At 46.9% G+C, this 22334-nt stretch overlaps 1 protein-coding gene across 6 annotated transcripts in view; it reads left to right on the top strand.

Moving 5' to 3' along the window:
• Arhgap17 (Rho GTPase activating protein 17) overlaps positions 1-22334 on the top strand; it is a 76999-nt gene that overhangs the window by 41148 nt on the left and 13517 nt on the right. For 5 of the 6 annotated variants that reach the window (XM_090357866.1, XM_090357862.1, XM_090357865.1 and 2 more), the window contains exons 4-16: positions 1110-1183; positions 3125-3236; positions 3452-3528; positions 4770-4881; positions 6204-6272; positions 6443-6524; positions 10197-10324; positions 12563-12674; positions 13682-13763; positions 16319-16399; positions 18485-18598; positions 20654-20745; positions 21939-22095. In XM_090357866.1, coding sequence (XP_090213992.1) covers positions 1110-1183; positions 3125-3236; positions 3452-3528; positions 4770-4881; positions 6204-6272; positions 6443-6524; positions 10197-10324; positions 12563-12674; positions 13682-13763; positions 16319-16399; positions 18485-18598; positions 20654-20745; positions 21939-22095 — 1292 coding nt within the window. Of the gene's footprint in view, positions 1-1109; positions 1184-3124; positions 3237-3451; positions 3529-4769; positions 4882-6203; positions 6273-6442; positions 6525-10196; positions 10325-12562; positions 12675-13681; positions 13764-16318; positions 16400-18484; positions 18599-20653; positions 20746-21938; positions 22096-22334 lie in introns of those variants that run through there. The other variant, XM_090357867.1, reaches the window with a different exon arrangement.

Below are 22334 nucleotides of genomic sequence, written 5' to 3'. Positions count from 1 at the left end.
AAAAGCTGGAAGTGGTGCTGTGGCTCTCAAGTGGTAGAGCATTAGCCTTCAGAAAGCTCAAGGACAGTGCAGCAGGTCCTGAGTTCAAGCCCCCAGGATTAGGGATGGGGGAGTTGAGAATACAGGAAAGAACCAGAATCTCTATAAGGTCTATACACACAACATAGCACAGACTGAGTATCCTTAATTCAAAATTCTGAAGTTCAAAGCTGGTAAGTGGCTCATACTTGTAATCCTAACTATTCTCCGAAGGCTGAGATCTGAGGACTACAGTTCAAAGCTAGCCCTAGGAAGAAAAGTCCCTGTGAGATCCCCAACTGACCATTCCAAAACCGAAAGAGGTTGCTGTGGCTCAAGTGGTAGAGCACTAGCCTTAAGTATAAGGCAGCTCAGGGATAGCACCCAGGCCCTGAACTCAAGTCCCACAACTGAAAACAACAAACAAAACTCCTGAATTTCAGATGGTCTGAAATCTGAACCTTTCTCTTTTCATTCTCTGTTCTTTGGGTAGGTGGGCAGTTGTACTAGGGACTGAGTTCAGTGTCCTGTCACTGGGTAGGTGACCAAGTGTTTCTCACTTGAGTCCTGCCCCTAGCCCATTTTGCCCAGGCTGGCCTCGGACCACAGTCCTATGTGATTGCAGGGATATCTTACCAGACCCAGTCACTAAATCTGAACCTTTCTCTATGCTGTCAGGATACTCAGAAACTCACAGATTTTGTGCTTAATTCAGATTTAGGATTTCTTTCTTTTTCTTTTTTTTTTTTTTAAGATTAAGAATGCTCAACTAGTAAAGTTTAGGCAAATATTTCAAAGTCAAAAAACCCAAAAGCATTCAAAATCTAAAGTGCTTTTGGTCCCGGGCATGCCACATAAGTGGTTTCCAATCTGAGTGCTCTGATTAATAACAGTCACCGAAGTAGCCCAATCCTCACAGCAACTCAGCTGCAGGCTCCTGACATCAAAGATCTACTTCAGCCACCAGCCCCAGCATTGAAGTTGCTCAGCTCATCCAAGGGAGTCTGGCAGTGAGGACCTTTTATCTGGAGGAAAAGATCTGAATGGGGTGTCAGGTAATAACACAAACCCACCTGTGTTCTGCCCTCCAGAAAAAGCTTCCTCTCACAGCCCTGGCTCAGAGCATGCAGGAGGCGTCTGCCCAACTGGAGGAGTCCCTGCTAGGGTAAGTAAAGTCCTGCTTCCCTGGAGGAGAACTGAGGCCTCAAGTCTGGGGAAGAGGTGGGGGGATGGAGTGGCATCCGTGAGTGGCATCCATGTGACTGGGTACCAGACAGCGGCTAAGACCTTGGAGAAAAGGTGAGACCTGGCCTCTGGTACCCAGATCTTCCCAGCAGGAGCCAGGCTGGAGCTGGGGGCTAGCAGGAATTACTGACCTGACATGGAAAAGTCCCACCCACACCCTACCTGTGTCTGGTGTTGGCTCACATTCACAACTCTCCATCCTAGTTAGGAATCATTTCCTTTCAAGATAGACACCAAAATGTCAGCCGGTACTTGTCTCAATGTCTCACGCTTGTAAACCTAGCTACACAGAAATATCTGAGGATCACAGTTTGAAGCCAGCCTGGGCAGGACAGTCTGTGAGACTCTTACCTTCAATTTGCTACTAAAATGACCATCTAATTATGGTCTAGCATGGGTATCCTGGCTGTAGAGCCGTAGTTCTCCCTCCCATCCGCCTGCTCAGTCCCTCCTCTCCCGATCCTGTCCTGTGGCACGCCAGTGAAGTAATAAAGGAGTCTGATGAGAAGGCAGTTTCCTGCCCCAAGTCTGCCTGCTCTCTGCTGCTGTGAGAGGGGCCCTGCTTTCCCAGGGGGAGGGAGGGGGAACGTGATCTTTGGACTTCCCCACCCGTTTCCCCTACAATCCTGCCTTTGTTCTGTCAAGGGAATGCTCTCTTCCCACTCTTTACCCACATTGGAGGGCACTGGCCCTGTCCAAAGCCGGGCTTGTGGCCACACCCAGCATCCCGCACTCCCCCTCCAGCCTGGATGTGTTTTCCATGATGGCTTCTCCAGCCACCACAGATGCCCTTTCCAGAGTGGCACTGTGTGCGGGCTCTGTGCAGGGTGCCCTGTACCTGGCTTACTGTTCTAAGCCATGGAGGTGGCAGGTAATGCTGATGCTCCCATTTTACAGAGGACATGCTGAACAGAGAGGGTAAGACAGTTGCCTGAGACCACATAGCTGGGATGTAGTAATCATACTCAGCCTAACTATGCCCTTCATCTGCATACGCCGTGTGCATTTTACTTCCAGGGTCCTGGGGGAGGCTTGTTTGCCATCTGACTTGAGTCCCTAATTCTTGATTAGGGTGTGATCTCTTTACTCTTCATCTTAACCACATAAACTATGTGCCAGGATAGTAGGCTGCCTCTCTCCTTTCTTCCCTCACCCACCCGCCCTCTACCCTCCCTGTGCACCCCATGCTAACCCTGAACTGAGTACTCCTCCCTTCCTTGGATTTGAACCCCAGGCTTCATTCTTGCCAGGCAAGTACCCGCTGAGCCACACCCCCAGCCCATCAGCTTCCTTCTAAAACACAAACCTGTGGCCTCACTTCCTGTTTGTTTGTTTGAGAGACGGTTCTTCTATGTGTTTTAGCTGAGACTGGTCTTGAAGTGGTGATCTTTGTGCCCTGGCCTCCTCAGTGCTAGAATTATGAATGTGGCCACCTTGTATACTAGACTTCAATTTTAGGTGCTATTCTCTGCGTGCGTGCGTGCGTGCGTGCGTGCAGGGTGTGTGTGTGTTCACCAAGGCTTGAGCTCAGGATCTAGATATTGCCCCTTAGCTTTTTCGCTCATGGCTAGTGTTCTACCACTTCAGCCACACCTGCTTCTGGCTTTTTGGTGACAAGAATTTCATTCCTGCTTGGGCTAGCTTCAAACTTTGAAGCTGGTTTTTGCAACTGTGTCCCTCAGATCTCACCCCCTGGGTTAGCTAGGGTCACAGGCATGAGCCACCAGCACCTGTCTTGTGAGTGGTTTGTAAGGGCTTTGCTTGGCAGGACTCTGCCATGTGCAGTTCAGGCTGTAGCCATGTGACCACCAGTGCCCGATGTGATAGCACATGCTTGTCGTGGATTATCTTGTTTCTGAAGGAAGATGCTGGAGACCTGTGGAGATGCAGAGAACCAGCTGGCTCTTGAGCTCTCCCAGCATGAATATTTTGTTGAGAAAGAGATTGTGGACCCACTGTGCAGCATTGCAGAGGTGAGTGCTTGTCCTATGTGGCACAGAACTGGCTGGCTTGGGCTGGATAGAGAATGCTTCACATGTGCCTACAGTGGTTTGAATGTATTCTTCTTAGACATCAAGAGAATAGATTCAAAGTAGATTTTTCCATCCTCCTAACAGAAAAACCATTTGTAAATAGATCATGTGCTCTTAGAGGTCACACATCCTATTCCGTGTGCTCCCCCTTTCAGATGGAGATACCCAACATCCAAAAGCAGAGGAAGCAGCTCGCAAAACTGGTGCTGGACTGGGACTCAGTGAGAGCCAGGTGAGATGTGGCTGACAAGATGGTGACCACCCGCCGCTGAGCAGACAGTAGAAATTGTCACAAAGTCACACACTTGATGCTCCAGCCACTTCCTTCAGGCCACGTACATTCTCTCCAGAGCGTGACACTGGGGTTTCGTTAGACCCTTGTGAGACCTCCGTGAGAAAGGAGAAATCAAAAATAAGGCTGACGCTATCCTACCTGCCAGTCCTCACTGCAGGTCCACGCAGTACGTGGTAAAGCAGCTATGAGTTCTGTGTGGCAGCTCTTTCAGTGGTCATCAACAGGGTTGCATTGAGTATTGGGGACACATTCATTGTTGTTCTCTCTCTGACTCCCTGTGTCATTTTGCAAGGTGATCAGCAATGCAGCATCTCAGTTTTACAGTTGGGCCCTGAGCCACAGGGAGGCCAGGTTGTTTGGGCTGACCTGCTGCGCAGTCTCTGTATGCCCTGGCAGAAATGTGGAGTGGGCAGAGCACAGTGTTCAGGGCAGTGCAACAGTCAGGAACACAGTGCAGTGAGTAGGGCGCCAGCCTGGGTTTGGTATTTTTTTTTCTTTTTTCCAGTCCTGGGGGCTTGAACTAGGGCCTGGGGACTCTGTTTGGACTTTCTCAAGGCTAGCACTCTACTACTTGAGCCACAGCACCACTTCTGGCTTTTTCTGTATACGTGGTACCGAGGAACCAAACCCAGAGCTTTGTGCATCTAGGCAAGCACTCTACTGCTAGGCCACACTCCCAGCCCATAGTCTGGGTTTGTGTTTAACTTGCCACAGAACCAGACAAGGCTACAGACAGACAAACTCAAAACACTTGAAAATGAGGTGTGCACTGCCGAAACTAGCCATGGCACCCATGTGTCAGGAAGACACATCCCAGGTGGTGCTTAGGAGCAGGCACGGTTCCCAGAGGCATGGGGAATGTTCTAGGTGAGAGCAGCGTGGCAAAGGGGTGCTATGTTGGCAAGGATTCTGTGCCTGGGCACTGTAGGAGAGAGTCCCAGAACTGCTTCAGCATTGGGGGTAGGAGGGATACAGGATGTGTCTGCTGGTGCTCAGTGCAGACACCCACTGCCGTTCGAGAGCCTGCTCACGGTGAAGCCTTGGCGTCTCCTCTCAGAGGATGAACTCCGAGAGAAGCAGACGCCTGGGTTGGAAATAGCCAGTACAAGCAGCATCTGCCCCCTCAGCTCTCCACTCCACCCATTTCCAGACTGACTGGCTCCCCCTTTGCTGTGCAGGTGGAACCAAGCTCACAAGTCTTCAGGAGCCAACTTTCAGGGGCTTCCATCCAAAATAGATACCCTAAAGGAAGAGATGGATGAAGCTGGAAATAAAGTGGAGGTGTGCAAGGTACGAGATGCCTGGCCAGCATGGTGTTTTCTGTATGCTCACAGGTGACTGTGTTTCAACCTGCCCTGACTGAGGGCCTAGGTCTCCAGGACGCAAGTCCTCGTGCACACCGTGCCCATGCCGCCTCCTCACCAAGCCTGAGACCTAGGTTTCCTTTTCTGGACTGAGTCCACGTGAGCGCCGGGCTCAGCCATGTTGGCGGCCGTGCTGGCACAAGTCGACCTGGCTATTCCTTTCCTAGCTGCCATTCATGAACAGCCCTGTGAATCTTGGTTTCCTTTCCTTCTGTCTTTTTCTTTTCTTTTCTTTTTAGAAAGCGGCTGGCTGGAGAATTAGGAAATGTCCTTTCTTGCTTTCCCAGTTGTTTTATAAGAATGTTTATTATTCCTAATTAACAAATATCCAGAGTTATCACAGATGAGATGGTCTTCACATTAATTTGTGTACTTTGATGTCCAAAACAGAAAGCATTATTTTTATTTTTTTTAATTTTTTGGTCAATCTTGGGACTTGAACTCTAAGGGCCTGGGCACTGTCCCCGAGCTTCTTTTGTTCAAAGCTAGCACTCTACCACTTGAACCACAGCAACACTTCTGGCTTTTTCTGTGTATGTGGTACTGAGGAATTGAACCCAGGGCTTCATGCATGCTAGGCAAGCACTCTACCACTAAGCCACCTTCCCAGCCTTTTTTGTTTTTTTTGTTTTTTTCAGAACTCAAGCTATATTTGTATATTTTCCAATACCTGTAAGTTTTTCTGTATATGTGTAAAGGCAATGTATGCACATACATACATAAGAAAAATTGAAATATATATGTATATACCCATTTGCCTAATCTGACCCTTGTTTTTGAAGTTACCGAATCTTTTCGTGAATGATTTTTTTAGTACTAAAAGAGTAAAACTAAACAGTCTTATATCATTCTTTTTTTTCTAATTTCTTTTGGACCTGCCAGAAAACTGCTTTTCCTTAATATCTTTAATTCCAGACACATACGCACACACTCATACACATTACAAAGCAGTCAAAAGAAGACATTTTTCCTCTTCTTCTTTTTATTGATGTGTAATCTACCATAAGTAGTACCCGTACTCTTGTTTGCCAGCAAGGAATATTAATATATTTTGGAGATGTTTCCATGTCAAGACCTCATAAGATACTTATTCTTTTTATCATATCTGTGGTATGGTGGAAGCATTCATTTAGTGGACCTTGAACCTGTGGCTTCTTCCATCATTTTTCCATCTAAGACTCACCGATCCTCTCGGGCCACATTTCCTTTTGTCTTTTTCATGCCATATCTCTTCTTCTGCTCACTCAGGATCAGCTTGCGGCAGATATGTACAACTTCATGGCCAGAGAAGGGGAGTACGGCAAATTCTTCATTACGGTAAGCACCTGCCCTGGAGAAAAATCTTAGCCCATTGTAAAAAAAAGAAAAAAAAAAGTCCTTTTAGTTTATTTGCAAAAGAGTTCATTTTTGAGTTTTGCTCAGCCACTGTGTGTGTGTGCATCAGACGCTAACGTTACTTTTGTTTTTGAATGTGGGTCTGTTCTCAGTTATTAGAAGCACAAGCAGATTACCATAGAAAAGCATTAGCAGTCTTAGAAAAGGCCCTTCCCGAAATGCGAGCCCATCAAGGTAACGTAACTTGCGTGCTGGCTGACACCCCTCTTTGCCTCTGCCCCCTCTGCCTCTCTTCTCTGCATGCATTTCCTTTGGGTGGAGCCTCTCTGCCAAACCAGGTGTTGCTCCTAGCACCAGGCCATCTTCCTTGCTGCATCCTCTAATATCTTCCAAACCCAAATTAACACACTAATGGAACACCTTTCAGCTCTCTCAAAACCTTCCCTCAAAGAGAAAGTTGGGGGGAGGGAAGGGGAGGAGTTTGCAGATCCATCTGTCTTCTACAAGCTTGTAAAGTTCTAACATCCAGTTACTTTTCTAAGCCAGTTGTTGGTTCTGCAGGGCTTAATTCTGGCCATGTGCCTCAAGAGTGGCCAGCAGTCTGGGGGGGTGGTAGTTCAGCTTTCCAAGACAGAACTGTGTTCTTGACCCCACATGTGAATATTGATTGAGTCACAGACCACAGCCCCCATTTCAGACTCGTTTGTCTACACAAGGCTCTTGTTCTTATCAGTACTGATAGTTTTCCCACCATATTTCAACACGCGGCAGATTCTAGTCCACAAATGGATTGAACCTTCCCTTGATGTTTACTTTTAAGTGGGATATGCACACCTGTTGGTTCGCTTGTTGGTTTTGTTGCTTTGTTTCGTTTGCCTCCCTGAAGCCCTTCTCCCTCTGTGAAATTTGCCACCAGTGCTCACCAGCAGAAATGAGCGGGAGGCGTTCTGTCATCTTCAAGGCTGTCACATTTGTCCCTCAGTGTCCAAAGGAGAGTGGCCATATCCTTCTGTGTGCTTTTAAGTCATCTCTAGATTACTATACTGCAGAGTGTAGTATAAATGCTATATAAATAGTACTGTTCTATTGTATGGTTTAGGGAATAGTGGCAAATAAAGTTTCTACCTATTCAATAGAAAGCGGTTTTGTTGCTAAGTACTTTCAGTCCATAGACAGTTGGGTGTGCAGATGCAAACCCTGGGGAGCCAGCCGCCTTTGGCTTGTGGTGCAGGCTCCGCATTTGGAGTTTAATTTCACCCTGTAAAGCCACGGGCTTCAACTGCAGAGATCAGAGCAGCCACGGAACACAGTGACCATGTGATTGTGCAGGATGGGCGACTGTGGAAAGTTCTGTGGATGTGCGTGCACACTGGCCCCTTGAAGAATCTCAGGAAGTCCCAACAGTTTTTAGCCTTCTGTGTCTGAAGGCTTTTGGGTTCTCTGTCTTAACTGATCCTGGCCCTGAGTAATCTGAGCTGTAATGCACCCCATTACTTGGCCTTTCTTCATAGGATAGGTGTTAAATGACCTAATTTTCCAGTGTACAGCAATGGTGTTGAGCCACAGACATGCAGCATTGAGAACTTGGGGATATTGGAGCTTTTCAGTAGCTGAAGTCTAATTGGGAAGGGTTAGCTCTCCACCAATCGCGGAAAGATGGCTTCTCAGGCAGCTGGTTCTGTTGTTTTCCTTGAAGAAATGCAGGAGAATGGAGAGCAGTTAGAGTAGTCTGTGGAAAACTGGCCTGCAAGGGGCCCAGCCGTGGAGGACAGTGGTCTCTTCCTATGTAAAATTATCCTCTCCCCTCACCCCTTCACATCTCCTCTTAGTCTTCTCCCTCTAGTCCTGTCTTCTGTTTTCAGTAAGGTTCAACAAGTCTTTGCTGTAATTTGACCCTGCAGCTCCCATGTCCTGGACCTTCTAATGGACATAGCTGTTGGTATTGTCCCAAACTCAGTGCCGTGTACTCTGTGTCCTCTTCTGCTAGGCTCTTAGAGACACCTTTCTACCTGTTCACCTGCCTCTTCAATTTTCAACCTGGCTTCTACCTCCACTCTGCTACTTAAAAAGGAAGTTTGAATTCCCAAATACTAGGCAATCTGGTGTTGGGCACAGTGGGGTCATCTTTCCCAGGCTAACTTTTCTGTTGTTCCACTTGGCCATCTTCTCTCTTTGGTAGGGCTCACATTTCTACAGTTATTCCCCCACCTCAGCCCCTTCTCTGAGGTTTGTCCTCACTGCTGATTTCATCTTTTCCTACCTCTCTTGCCCCCTTCCCTAGAAATCCCCTCTCACCTGCATCTGAAGCATCAGTTCTCTTGAATGTCGCCATCTTGTATTTAGGGAGTGGTCTTCGCACTCCGCCTGGCCTTACCGCCTTATCTCTTTGTTACCACCAGTCCTGAAAGCCTATAGCCTAGGGCTGTCTTTCCTTCCTCTCTCATATGGCCACCAGGTTCTGTTCATTCTGCCTTGTGCCTGCGGTTTTTCCCTGTCCTTACTGGTCCGTCAACTCTTGTGCTGTCATCTCCTTGTGCCTGAGTCTGAAGTGTCCAGACTCACAATCCCTGGCCTTGGCTCAGCCTGTAGCTCTCCACAAACTGTGCTCATCTGCTTCTTAGCCTGTTGATTCTTGTCTCTCTGACTGCTGGGGCCCGTGTGAACACTGTCTCCTCATCGCCCTTGCATTGATGGTCCACACCAGAAGTCGCAAACAGCTGCCATTCATTGAATATTTTTGTAATTAAGTTGCTGTCATTTTGAATCAAAACACTTTTCACCTCCCAATCCTGATTCTGGCTTCTGTTAAAAAGTTTTAAAAGGTCTGGTGACACACTTGGGTGTTTTCCCCACCCATGGATGTGTTGATCTGGCTCTGCCCCTGGCTCCTGCCCCGGTCACTGCTGGCCCTTATAGACAACTGTTTTGTGACCCTTGTGTATACCATCAATCTGCCATGACATAGCAAACGTGTCTTGTCCTGTGGCTGTTATGTGTGCGAGTGTGTCTTGTGTTTTCTTCGTAATCCAATTGCTCTCATCCTGAAGGCGAAGCATCCCTGTGCACTCGGTGTCTCCTGCATTGCCTCACACATAGTAGGCTGTTTATTTGAGAAACTGGAATCGGCCCCTGGGGTTGTCTCCGGGAAGGAGGTTGACATTTGTACCTCTGCCAACATCACACAAAGGCAGAGGGCAGAGCACTCTGCTGAGTGTTTCTAGAAAGTTCTAGCCAAGGATAGAAGGAGAGTGCCCACTTTGTGGCAGAATCACATCTCTCCACGAGTGTGATCACCAGCTGTCCCCTCGGGAGCTCCTGTGAGCTTCCCATGGCAAGCCACACCCAGCCAATTCCCTGAGTCCAAGTTCAACATGTCTTAGCTGACTGCCTTACTCGGTGTATTCCTGCTGAGCTGCCTCAGCCCCGTAGTGGAACAGAGCAGGGTTAAATAAAACCCTGCATTACTGCTGCCATCCCAGCCTTTCTCAGACTAAGTCGCTGGCTGGGAAACTTGACGATGCTTCATTGTGTTTTGACTCAGAAGCTATTTTGCAGCAGATTGTCTCAGAGACATTGTACCTATCCCACATTCCCCACAACTGTCCCCTGGATGTTGGCTAGAAGGCTGCTGTGCACAGCTGGGTGGCATGGCATTCCATGGGGAGAGGACCCCGAGATGTGTCCTGTGTTCTCCCACGGGGCTGCTGGCCTTCCTAGCACATGTTGAAGGCAGGTGGTGCAGGTCCGCGCTTCCATAGATGCTAAGTACACGGCACGGGTGCTGGCCCCTGTCCCAGAGCCTCGGCTACCAGCGTTTACAACGCCTCCCTGGGTGGTTGAGGGAAAAAGCAGTGTGAGGAGTGTGTGAGGTTATGGAGGAGTCTTACAGGCTGCTCACTGCTCTAGATAAGTGGGCGGAGAAGCCCGCCTTCGGGACACCGCTGGAAGAACACCTGAAGCGCAGCGGACGTGAGATCGCGCTCCCCATTGAGGCATGTGTCATGCTTCTCCTGGAGACGGGCATGAAGGAGGAGGTGAGGTACCCCTACCCCTGATGATTGCAGGTTAAGCTGCTCATGATTTGGAATGGTGGATTTCATGACGTACGAATAGATCAGAGTTTCTGGGAGCTCCAGGTTTTTAATAGCCATGGATAGCAAGAATCTTGCACTATGCAATTGATGCTGGAATGCATTTATGCATTTCATTTTATACGATCCTTATCAGAGAAATGCCGTGAACCAGGCATGGCAGTTCCTGTTCGTCTCTTCCCCTTTAAATAAGTTAGCATACATACAGAGAGGTCACACTGGCGCAGAGCCAGATAGAATAAAAGTATTTCTTTTTTCCTTTAGAAAACTTTTTTTTTTTTTTTGCCAGTCCTAGGCTTAAGCTCAGGGCCTGAGGACTGTCCTTGGATTTGTCTCAAGACTTGAACTCTACCATTTGAACCTCAGCACCACTTCTGGCTTTTTCTAAGTATGTGCTACCAAGGAATTGAACCCGGGTCTTCGTGCATGCTGGTCAAGCACTCTACCACTAGGCCAAACTCCTGGCCCCAGAAAACTTTTTTTTTTGGTCGATTGTGGGGCTCGAACTCAGGGCCTGAATGTAGGCCCTGAGCCCTTTTTCTCAAGCTGGTGCTCCATCACTTGAGCCACAGTACCACTTCTGGTTTATGAATGAGTTAATTGGAAAAAAGTCCCCCAGTCAGCCTGAGCTGGCTTAGGATCCTCAGATCTCAGCCTCCTGAGTATCTAGGATTACAGGCATGAGCCACCGGTGCCTAGCTAAAAATCTTTTTATGAAAGTTTTATGTAATGTGCATACAGAAAGCATTTGTACTGCCGAGTGGACAGCTTAAGGAACTGCACAGGCAAAACTCAGACTTCCAACCACAGCCAGGTCAAGGACCGCTCAGGCGCTCTCATGTTACCTTCTAGCCCTGGGGGTCTACTCCTGATAAGCTGTGGTAAGCTGTGGTGAATGTTGCATTGGGGCCACTTCAGCTTCCCCATCTAAAGTCAAAATCGGGGTGCTGTTAAACAGCTCACAGTGCACAGGGAAGGCCCTCACCAAGTTCTTCCCAGTGAAGAATCACTCAACCTGGGGCCAGGAGCATAGCCTAGCGGTAGAGAAGCCCTGGGTTCAATTCCTAGGTGCCACATATACAGGAAAAAGCTGGAAGTGGTGCTGTGGCTCAAGTGGTAGAGCTCTAGCCTTGAGAAAGCCCAAGGACAGTGTCCAGGCCCTGAGTTCAAGTCTCAGGATTGAAAAAAAATTTTTTTAAGGAAACTCCTAATAAAATTCCCACTAGGCCAAACTCTTGCCCTTGGAGAGTTTTATTCCCCCATTTTTCTAAGTTACATTTTGGGCAGAGAAAGGGGCCAGAAGCCTGGTCTAACAAATTTTTTCTTAAGATATCAATATTTTTGTATGTTAGTTTGAGACAGTCACAATATGTAACCCAGGCTGGCCTCAAACTCAAGATTTGTCTTCCTCAGCCTCCTGAGTGCCAGGATTACAGGGTAGCCTTGTGGCTAGCCTTGAGATAGTAAATTTTTAAAGGTAATGTTATTGTCATTAGTAAAGTGTTATACAGAGTGGTTACTGTTTCATAATTCAAGTAATAAGTGCATTTCTTTTTTTTTTTTGGTAATGTCACCCCTTGCTTTGGTTTTTCCCAGTTTCTCCCTCCCATCCCTGCACGCCTAGTTCATCTTGCACATTGGGCTACCGAAATTCCATCACCACATTTGTTCCCTCCATTTTGCACCCAATATTAATCTTTTAAATCATACATTTAGAAAATCTATGGCAGTTAATGTTGGAGACACAAACCTTGTATGGAAGTTAATAGGACTTTTTAAAGCAGTTCCAATGGGCACAAGTGTTTAGAAAGGAGACGGATTGAGAACTTGCATTACGAATGGATTTCTAGCTGGCACAGTGGCTTGCCTTATCCTAGCACTGGAGAGGCTGAGGCAGAAAGATTTAGAATTTGAGGCCAGTTTGGGCTACCTAATAAGTCCTTGTCTTCAAAGAACAAAAACTAAGAGAAAGGGCTGCTTTCAGCCCAACCAGGTAATTAGGTGTATGCATAGGTCTCCCCATTTCTTGGGCAGCCCTGTGAGGCAGGCAGGCAGGCAGTCTGTCTGTCTGTCTGACTGACTGTCTTGTGGATGGAGGTGAGCTGAAGTTCCATCTGAACCCACAGCCTCTTGGTATAACACAACCTATACTTGATGCTATGGGCTTTTTGATGTCTTCAGGGTCTTTTCCGAATTGGAGCTGGAGCCTCCAAGTTAAAGAAGCTGAAAGCTGCTTTGGACTGTTCTACGTCTCACCTGGATGAGTTCTATTCAGACCCCCACGCTGTAGCAGGTGAGCTCCACAGAGGGTCCCAAGTCCAGCTGCCACTCAGGAGGCTGAGAGGAGTGGAAAAGCTAAGGGATAGTGCCAAGGTCCTGAATCAAGCCTCACTACCAGCAAAACAAACAAACAAACAAGTAGCAACAACAAAAAACAAAGTAGAGCTGCCCTCAAATTCTGGGCAAGTCCTAATAAATACTAGTTTTATTTTCTTTGAAAAGATGGAAACTTCTGGGGCCAGGAGTGTCACCTAGAAGTAGAGTGCTTGCCTAGCCTGCACGAAACCCTGGGTTTAATTCCTTAGTACTACATACACAGAAAAGGCCAGAACTGGTATTATGGCTCAAGTGGTAGAGCACTAGCCTTGGGAAAGCTCAAGGCCCTGAGTTCAAGCCCCAGGACTGATTTTTTTTTTTTAAGGAAACTCCTAATAAAATTCCCTGAATAGCTGGTGCCAGTGGCTCGTGCCTGTCATTCTAGCCACTCAGAAGGCTGAGATTCCACGGGCACGGTTCAAAGCCAGCCCAGGGCAGGAAAGTCCATGAGACTTTCCTCTCCAGTAAAACTACTCAGAAAAGGCACTGTGGTTCAAGTGATAGAGCACTAACCTTGAGCAGAATAAACTCAGGGGACAGCACCTAGGCCCTAAATTCAAGCTCCAGGATTGGGGGGAAAAAAATCCCTATATAATGAAGTATACACACACACATACCTTTTTATTGCCTTTATCTTCATTTATTTCTTCCCTCTTTCCCATTACTAAGTAAAGGCAAAGATAGCTTATAATGCAGTTATTGGAGATATGCTGCTTCCCTCTTCTCATCCCCACAAATCAGACTGACATCTGTTAAGAGAGTTTAAACATAACTTCATTCTCTAACCACTCCTCCTGCCCCAGAGTATGGTTTGTTCTGTACAACTCAGAAAATTATGACTGGGGTAATGTCAGTTTGCAAAGCAGTGTGCCCCCAAGATCTCCAGGCTCCCCTGTTTCATCCACATGGTGTTAATGGTTACAGGTGCTTTGAAGTCTTATCTACGGGAATTACCTGAACCCTTGATGACTTTCCATCTCTATGAGGAATGGACACAAGTTGCTAGGTGAGTTTTAAGAACACAGCTTTAAAAGAGACAGGGGGCTGGGATCATGGCTTAGTGGCCATTCCTCAGTACCACATGAAACAGAAAAAAGCCAGAAGTGGCACTGTGGCACTGTAGAGTGCTAGCCTTGAGTAAAGGAATCTCAGGGATAGAGCCCAGGCCCTGAGTTATAAAGCCCCAGAACTGGTAAAAATAAATAGATAGATAGACAGACAGAGAGACAAGAAGATCTCAGGGACAGAGCCCAGGCCCAGAGTTCAAGACCCATGACCAACAAAAAATAAAAATATTAATTAAGAGACAGAATGGAGGAAGTGTCTCAAGTGGTAGAGAGCCACCCCTGAGCAAAAAAAAAAAAAAAAATACCCAGACCCTGAATTCAAATCCCAATATTGGCACTCAAAAAAAGGATAGAATACTGTGCCCCATTGGTAGGTCATTTTTATATTCAGTCTTTTTAATTAACTTGAAAATGGTATGTGTCCCAGATCTAGTTACATTTAGGATTAAAATGTTAGGATTTAATATTCATGTGGGAAGCTCCCAAGCTGTACATTGGTTTAAATATACATGACTTATGTGATTGAAGATGCATAATGGCATCTTCACAAATCCCCCCCGTATGTTGAAGGAATCCCTGTCCACAGGTGTCCTATTGTTTTGTGCTTGTCAGGACGCTTGCAGATTCACCTAAACAGTAATGGGGACATCGTTGTAGTAATAACATTCCTTGAGGGTTTGCTATGTGCCGAATGCCCTATGAATCTTGACTTCCATTTCCTCCTGTAATCCTTATTTAATGTCGTAAGAGGCTGATGTTATTGTTGTCACTTACTGATGAGGCAGCTGGGGGACTTGGGGAAGAGTTAGGCCAGGGTTAGGGCAGTAACCAGCAAATATGCCCTTTCTCTGTCCCTTACCTGACCCCACCCCCACCCTGAAGCTTTACTCTGTCCAGGAAGAATTGGTTTTAAGCAGGAGAGTCTTGCATAGAAAGTTGCTGGAGCTCCATCAGACAACCTGTGTCATTGTCTTGTCTCATGGTTCCAACCTGCCCCCTCTCCTCAGTGCCTAAATCCTCACCTCTACTGCTTGGTCCTCTCCTCTGCCCCCAGCCACCCACCTTCCACCACACAGACCATGACTGGGATATCTCTGAGCCATTTGATCTTGTCATGTAGACTTCATCCAGTCTAGCTTTTCCCAGTTGCTTGTAAAATCATGGGCCAAGAGGCTTTGTCCCTGGTAAGTGAGGTTTTCAAATTCAAAGCCAAGTTTGTAGTCTTCACTCCATCCTAAGAAACCAGTTAGGGCCTAGCTTGTGACTATGATAAACAAACGCAATTGTCACTTCTAGGTAGGAGAATTGTAGGGTTTTTTTGTTTTGTTTTGTTTTTTAATTGGGTGATCTCCTTGTCCCTTCCTCAGCTCAATTCTTCTCTAGTTCCTAAGAGGAAATAACCTCTCAGGCATCTGTCTGTGAGTGTATTAATTCATAGTTGAGTTGAGAAACATCTGCATGGACGTCCAGTGTGTGGATGACACACTGGCTGGCCTCTAACGTGTAGGTATATTTTCACCTCTGTCCTGTACCACCAGGACACCTCCTAGCACTCTCCTTCCCAGTGAGCTGAGCCAGCTGCCCCACGAGCCCTGTCTATCCCTCTTTTTCATCTCTGGACGTTGGTGTCTTAAAGCTTACTTCGTGGCCAGGGCTCCACAGCAGAATGGACCTCTGGACCTGGAGACTGTAAGCCACCTTGAGAGCAGAAAAGACCAACCCACAAGTCTGGGTGCCTTGCACTTGGCAGCTGATGTTTGTCTGGGCTCCCTTTTATATAAGGAAATCCAGAAAGCATCCACTGAACCATCCATGGGGTTCTGTCTCCTTGTGCCATGTGTGTTGAACTGGGTTGTTTTACGTGGCTCTGCCCCGAGCTCCCAGTTTCTTGGCAGCGTCAACACTCCTCAACCTGCTGCCCAGACTGGGAGATTGAGCCTGTTAGGTCAAGTTCTTACTCCAAGTCAAACAGTGACTTAATTGGTATTTTACTTCAAACCAGTCTATTTCCCAAGTTAGTGCTGGGAAATAGCAACAACACAGGCCTCACTGTCAGTGCAGCATATATTTTTGGTCAGCTCTGCATCACTTTGACAGAATACCTGAGAAAATCAACTTAAAGGAGGAAAGGTTAGGTTAGTTCTCAATTTCAGGGGTGTCGGCCCATGAGGATGCTGGGTCTGTGGAGGCACAGCATGTCATGGCAGGACAAATGGGAGAGGAAGCCTGTTCACCTCAGCTGAGGAACAAAGAAAGAAGAAGGTCCACAGTCCCGGTACCCCTTCCAGGCTACCCACCCAGGGGCCCGACTTCCTCCTGCTAAGCCTCCTAAAAGGTTGCACCAGCTCAAAGAACCACAGGCTGAGGTCCAGGCCTTTAACACTGGCACCTAGGAGTGACATTTCCTATCCCGATTTTAAGCCACATATTAATACACTTACCAGTAACATATAGTCTAATGAGTTGTTATGCCTTAAAAAATTTTTTTTCTCAGCATACAGGATCAAGACAAAAAACTTCAAGATTTATGGAGAACGTGTCAGAAATTACCACCACAAAATTTTGTTAACTTTAGGTAGGTAAGGTTGGGATTCCATAAAGTAAACCCCACTACATTAAAGGAACTCTGGAATGAAGGTAGGTTTTAATCCCGGCAGGGAAAATACTAAGCCGGGCATGCTGTGAAGATGGGGAGAGTAACTCGGAGTGAGCTGCGGGCCTGGTGGGGCTGGTGGGACTGTGGTCCATAAGCATCTGGTTGTCTCATCTTTGTGCTCCCATGCCTGTTAGCATAAATATCCTTGTAAGACGTTTGGGCAGCCCTGGGTCAGCATCTGAATTGCCCCATATGTAAAATGCAAAGTTAATAAATGGTTATAATGGGCCTGTTGGTAGAGTGCTTGCCTAACATGCACGAAGACCCAGGTTCGATTCCTCGGTACCGTATACATAGAAAAAGCCAGAAGTGGTGCTATGGCCCTAGCCTTGAGAAAAGCCCAAGTGCTCAGGCCCTGAGTTTAAGCTCCAGGACTGGCTAAATAAATAAATAGCTATACTTTCTGTAATGTCTTTGATAGAAAATAGATCATAAGTCATTCTGTGCGGCTTATAGATTTCTAAACAGCTACATTCAATTAGCCATGGAATGAACTTCTGGAATTTAGCTTCCTTTTTTCCCTTTGACAATTTGTAAATCCTGAAGAGGCAGAGGAAAGTGGGGAGTAAGGGCAAAGTCAGTTAAAACTAAAACAAAAAAACTTTTCTGAGAGGACTTGGAAAAAGCCCTCTCTAGCGATGACATGCCGGGGAAGTTTCCTGATCTTAGTTCAGTCTCAGTCTCTATCCCTAGCTCACAGAATACTCCCTTCCAACCCCTTTTTTATCCACCTTGGCTTAGGAACAGGTTGTACTACACATTAACTTAACCCAGCCAGCAAGGAAACATAGGTAATCTCTACAATTGTAATTCAAAGATATACATTGAAAAAAAAATCTCTCTCCTCCTCCTCATCTAGCTACCTAGTTCCTCTCCTGAGACACAGTCAGGGTTACAGTTTCTTGTGCATCCTCTCAGCAAGAGTCAGTGCAAGCCAGGAGAGGGAGACTCAAGTACATTCAAGTACGTAATTGTAATCCTAGCTGCGTGGGAGGTAGAGATCCTGGGGATTCGAGGTTTGAGGCCGGCCTTGATATAAAAGTCCACAAGACTCTATGTCTTGAGGGATAACTGGGTTTGGTAGCAGGAAGCTGACATCCCAGCCATGGGGGAAGCATAGTGGCTAGGCACAGTGACCTTTGTCCGTCCTCCCCAGCAACACAGATATAAAACAAGAGCCGACCTCCAAAATAACCAACCTAGAAAGGGGCTGGAGGTATGGCTCAAGTGGCAGAGTACCTGGCAAACTCAAGGCCCTGAGTTCTAATCTCAGTACCTCCAAAAAAGTGAATGCATGCATAAGCAACAAATTACATATATATGTATTATATACATATGCCTTCTCTCATCACCCACTGTTTAATATCAAATGGGCATGTATATTGTCCACATTCTTCTCATCTTCTTAGCATTTTTGTTTAATGCATCTTAAGATAATTTTCCACATCGGTACATGATAACTTTTTATGGATGCATAGTACTCCACTTTAAGGATTGCCTGTCATTATTTAGCCAATTCCATGTTGGCAGAGAGCTAGAGTACACTTAATTTTTTTTTAATATAACTGTAATTACAGGTCCAGAAAATTACAGTCATATATACTTAAGGCGTGTCATCTAGTAAATTGGATATTTTCATAAAGTCAAATACAGTTCCATTTAAGAAACATACCTAGGTTGATTTGTTTGTTTGTTTGTTTTACTATATATGTATTTTTTTTTTAATCTGTTGATCCACTGTTGATCCCAATGTAACTTACTTAGTGGTAAAGTATACTGGATAATACAGGAGAAATAGCTATGAAACGTGCAGCAAATAGAGGTAAAATAACATTGCAGTTTCCTTTTTCAAGTTCTAATCAATCTGCTTCTTAAAACAAGCAAAAGTCAAAAGGTACCCCAACTGTGTGAGTCCCAGGGAGCCTTTGCTGGCTGGAGCCCAGGAAGTGAGGAGTAGATCCACGAAGACTTCAGAGATGTCACTTCACCCCTTGTGTTTCGTAGGTACCTCATCAAGTTCCTGGCAAAGCTTGCTCAGACCAGTGATGTTAATAAAATGACACCCAGCAACATAGCCATTGTGTTGGGTCCCAACTTGTTGTGGGCCAAAAATGAAGGGTGAGTAAGCTCCCCTGTCCCCTTCCATGGGACAGTAATTTCTTCCCTTCACCTGGCAGGATGATCCTCATTTTAGCTCTAGATGCTCCTCAGGATTCTGAGGTTGGGTGGGCTTCCACTCGCTGACTTTCTCAGGACACAGCTGGGAGCCACCCCAGGTGTGGGGGAGGGGAGGAAGCTGATAGGAGATACATCTGCCCCATACTAAGGATGCTGTGGTGAGACTCCCCTCTGGATGTCTGGGTGGGCCTGCAGTGACATTGACCTGAGACAGATTAGTTAGCAGGGAAAATGCATGCAGGACTTTTACATATACCAAGGAGCCCTAATAGGAAAAACGAAAAGATCCCAACAAGCAGTTACTGCTGAATGCTCTATGGGTAAACTAGATCGCATGTAGTCAGCTGAGAAAGCCTGACTGGGCAGAGGTCAGGCAGTCACATGTGGAGAGGAAGGGTGAGTCTCACAAGGTCATTTGCCCAGGTGGCCTCCCGCCTCAACCCTTCCAGTCCCTGATGATTAAAAAAAGAAAAGAAATTTGTTTCTCCTCCCAGAAGCTGGGAGGGCATCCTTCCCCTCCCCTATCAAGCTTATCTTCTGTTTTCAGGAAGAAAAAGGGAGGTCAGAGCGCCCTTCTTACATCTGTGTTTCTCGGATGTCTTTTCCTCAAAGCTGCTGCTCTGAGGGAAAAAACACTACTGATGGCTTGATAGTGATCTCAGTCCTCACAGCGTTCCCTGGAAGATCTGGATATGATCAATTACACAGGTCTGGGGCATTCACACACAGTGAGACTAAAGGAGGCTATTCTCAGGAGAGGAACACAAAAGCCCCATGCCTACATGCCTCTGATCATGCGAGTAATATTGATTAAAATATTACTGGGAAGCCAGGGCCCCACTTACCCTCCCAAACACAGATAAATGAACACGTAAGACAAAAAGAAAAACAAAAAACAGCAACAAAGAAAAAAAACCAAAACTCTTGTTTCCATTTCCTATATTACTGGCATGATCAGAGGCACGTGTAGGCATGGGTCCTTTATGTTCCTCTCCTAAGAGTAGCCTCCTTTGGTCTCACTATGTGTGAATGCCCAGAGACCTGTATAATTGATCATATCCCAGTATGTTTTAGATGTAGCCTCTGTGGATGAGAAAAAAACACACGCACAGTTATGTCTCAAAGCTTAGAGGCTGAGATCTGAGGATCGTGGTTTAAAGTCAGCCAAGGCTGGAAAGTCCAGGAGATTCTTATCTCTTATCTCTACTAACCACCAAAAAGTGGAAGTGTGCCACTAGTGGTAGAGCACTAGCCTTGAGCACAAAAGCTCAGGGACAATGCCTGAGCTCAATCCCCAGGACCAGCACAAAAAGAAAGAAAAGCAAAAAACAAAACACATACATGCGCGCACAAAATAAGTAGATACACAAAATTAATCATATGTTATGTCACAGCAAGTAAAGGTGAAGACACATGGAAAGTCCACCTCACACCACATTTTTGTGCAAAACACTCAAACCCAAGTGCTCAGTGGGTGATCAAGGGCTAGGATAATGGTTATTACTCATTCTCTTCCTTCTGAGCCCTGATGTTAGAGATACTTCAGCTCCTGGTCCCTCACCCTGAGTGAGACCTGAACCCACACATGCCAACTTCACTGTGGGCTCAGGGCTCTGTTATAGTGCACACTCTGGGTGCCAGTCTTGGCAAACATGGTTTTTAATGATCTGGCAGTGCTAGCTGCCAGATTGCAACCCTGTTCCTAGTCAACTAAGGCAGGCTTTCTGGGCCTCCTCACTTCCTGGCATCACTGCCCTCAGTCCCTGTGCAGGGGACCTGAGCCTGCCCTCACTCTGCAGAGGGGGGCAGCCAAAGCCCACTGACTAGTTTGTCCTCCTGGGCGAATCACTACCACATTCATCATCAGGACCTTGTGAGTTTTACCTGTGCCTCTGAATTCACATGCCTTACCACCTACAAATGGGTGTGTTGTCCACCTGAGCCTGCGAAGTGGAGGTGGAAGGAAGCGACTGATTTTGTGACCTTGCTTTGCAGAACGCTAGCTGAGATGGCAGCTGCCACATCAGTCCACGTGGTTGCAGTGATCGAGCCCATCATCCAGCATGCGGACTGGTTCTTCCCAGGAGGTGAGGGTCTGCCCGTGTCAGAGCCCACAGACAGTCGTGGGCAAGTCTGTGTAGGAATGAAAAACACATCCGTGGCTACGGAACTGGCTCTGGGTTTCCAGGCGCCTTTCCAGGCTTTGTTGGTTTGCATTTGCTCTCACGTGAGCATGCTATTTTATATTTCCCTTAGTTTCACTGAAACATACTCAGCCAACACACAGTGAGGACCCACTAGATGCTGTGTGTTTGCTAGCTCTGGGGAAGCTCTGGACAGATAGCTGAGAGATTTGACCATCTCGGGTGTTGAGTGAAGAGGGTCACCAAGAGCCTTTTCTAAGTAACTTGGAATATGTAGGCTTTTCACTTGGTAAATAGGGACTTTTTGTTGTTGTTCCTGTTTCCTTTTTAGCCAGATAGTTGCTGGGCATGTGCAAAAGAGAAAAGGAGAAAAGAAAGTAGGAAAGGCGTATTGGGGCCAACTGGTAAAAATGGAGAAGGAGGTTTTCATTCTGTAATGATAAACTATCAGAATACATGTTGCAGTCCCAGGATCCACAAATCTCCTTTTGGGGTGTCCTGGTTTGTGTGAAGTCCAGACCTCTCCTCCCCCCACATACACTACATCCTGAGAGCAGCCAGCTGTCCCAGGTCTGCGGTGTAAGCTCCAGATGCCAGCTGGGCATCTCTGCTCTCCTCTGCCTTTCCATCTAGGAGAGCCATGCCTTGTTTATGCTTGGGACAAGCGTGACACATCCTGCATTCTGCCCAGGATTCTGTGGGGAAGCAATTCTTCCCAGATTGCCCCAGTAATGCCTTTCATTCTTTTTTTTTTTTTTTTTTTGGTCAGTTGTAAAGCTTGAACTCAGGGCCTGCACTCAAGGCTAGCACTCTTACCACAAGAGCCAGAGCTCCTCTTTGGTGGTTCATTGGAGATAAGTCTCGTGACCTTTTTCTGTCCAGGCTCCCGCTGAACTGTGATCCTCAGTTCTCAGCCTCCTGAGTAGCTAGGATAACGGGCGTGGGCCACATTGCTTTTCATTCTGTGACAACTGGTCCCTCCCTGGCCTCGGCTTCTCACTTCCCCATGGGTTGGTGATCACACTTCCCATGAGCGAGCACTGATGCTGTGTGGTGAAATGGGGAGGGTTCACAGAAGAACGAGGGCCCGCCCCTCCATCCCTGTGCTCATGCCTCATTCCTGTCTCTCTTTGCAGAAGTGGAATTTAACGTATCAGAGGCATTTGTACCCCTCACCACCCCGAATTCGAATCATTCATCCCACACTGGAAATGATTTTGACTCTGGAACCCAGGAGAGGAAGCGGCCAGCCAGCATGGCGGTGATGGAAGGGGATTTGGTGAAGAAGGAGAGGTGTGTGTTCACTCCCAAGCCCTGTGAGACATGACACCCACTCTTGTTTGGTGCTAGCCCAGTGTCCCTTCCTTTCTCTCCCCCCCCCCCCAAACTGGTGCAGTTCTGGTCATTGAGGAAGCTTGCTGTACATGAGCGCAGTATGTATTTGGCCTTGACGTTGAATGTGGCTTGTCTGCTGACACCTGCCCAGTCAGTGGCTCTCGTCTCCATAGTCTGCCCTGTGTCCACAGTGGAAA

The sequence above is a fragment of the Megascapheus bottae genome, chromosome 25 (genome assembly GCF_031878675.1).
Source record: "Megascapheus bottae isolate mThoBot1 chromosome 25, mThoBot2.hap1, whole genome shotgun sequence".
In the NCBI taxonomy this organism is placed as follows: Eukaryota; Metazoa; Chordata; class Mammalia; order Rodentia; family Geomyidae; genus Megascapheus; species Megascapheus bottae.
This window is presented reverse-complemented; position numbering and strand designations above follow the sequence as displayed.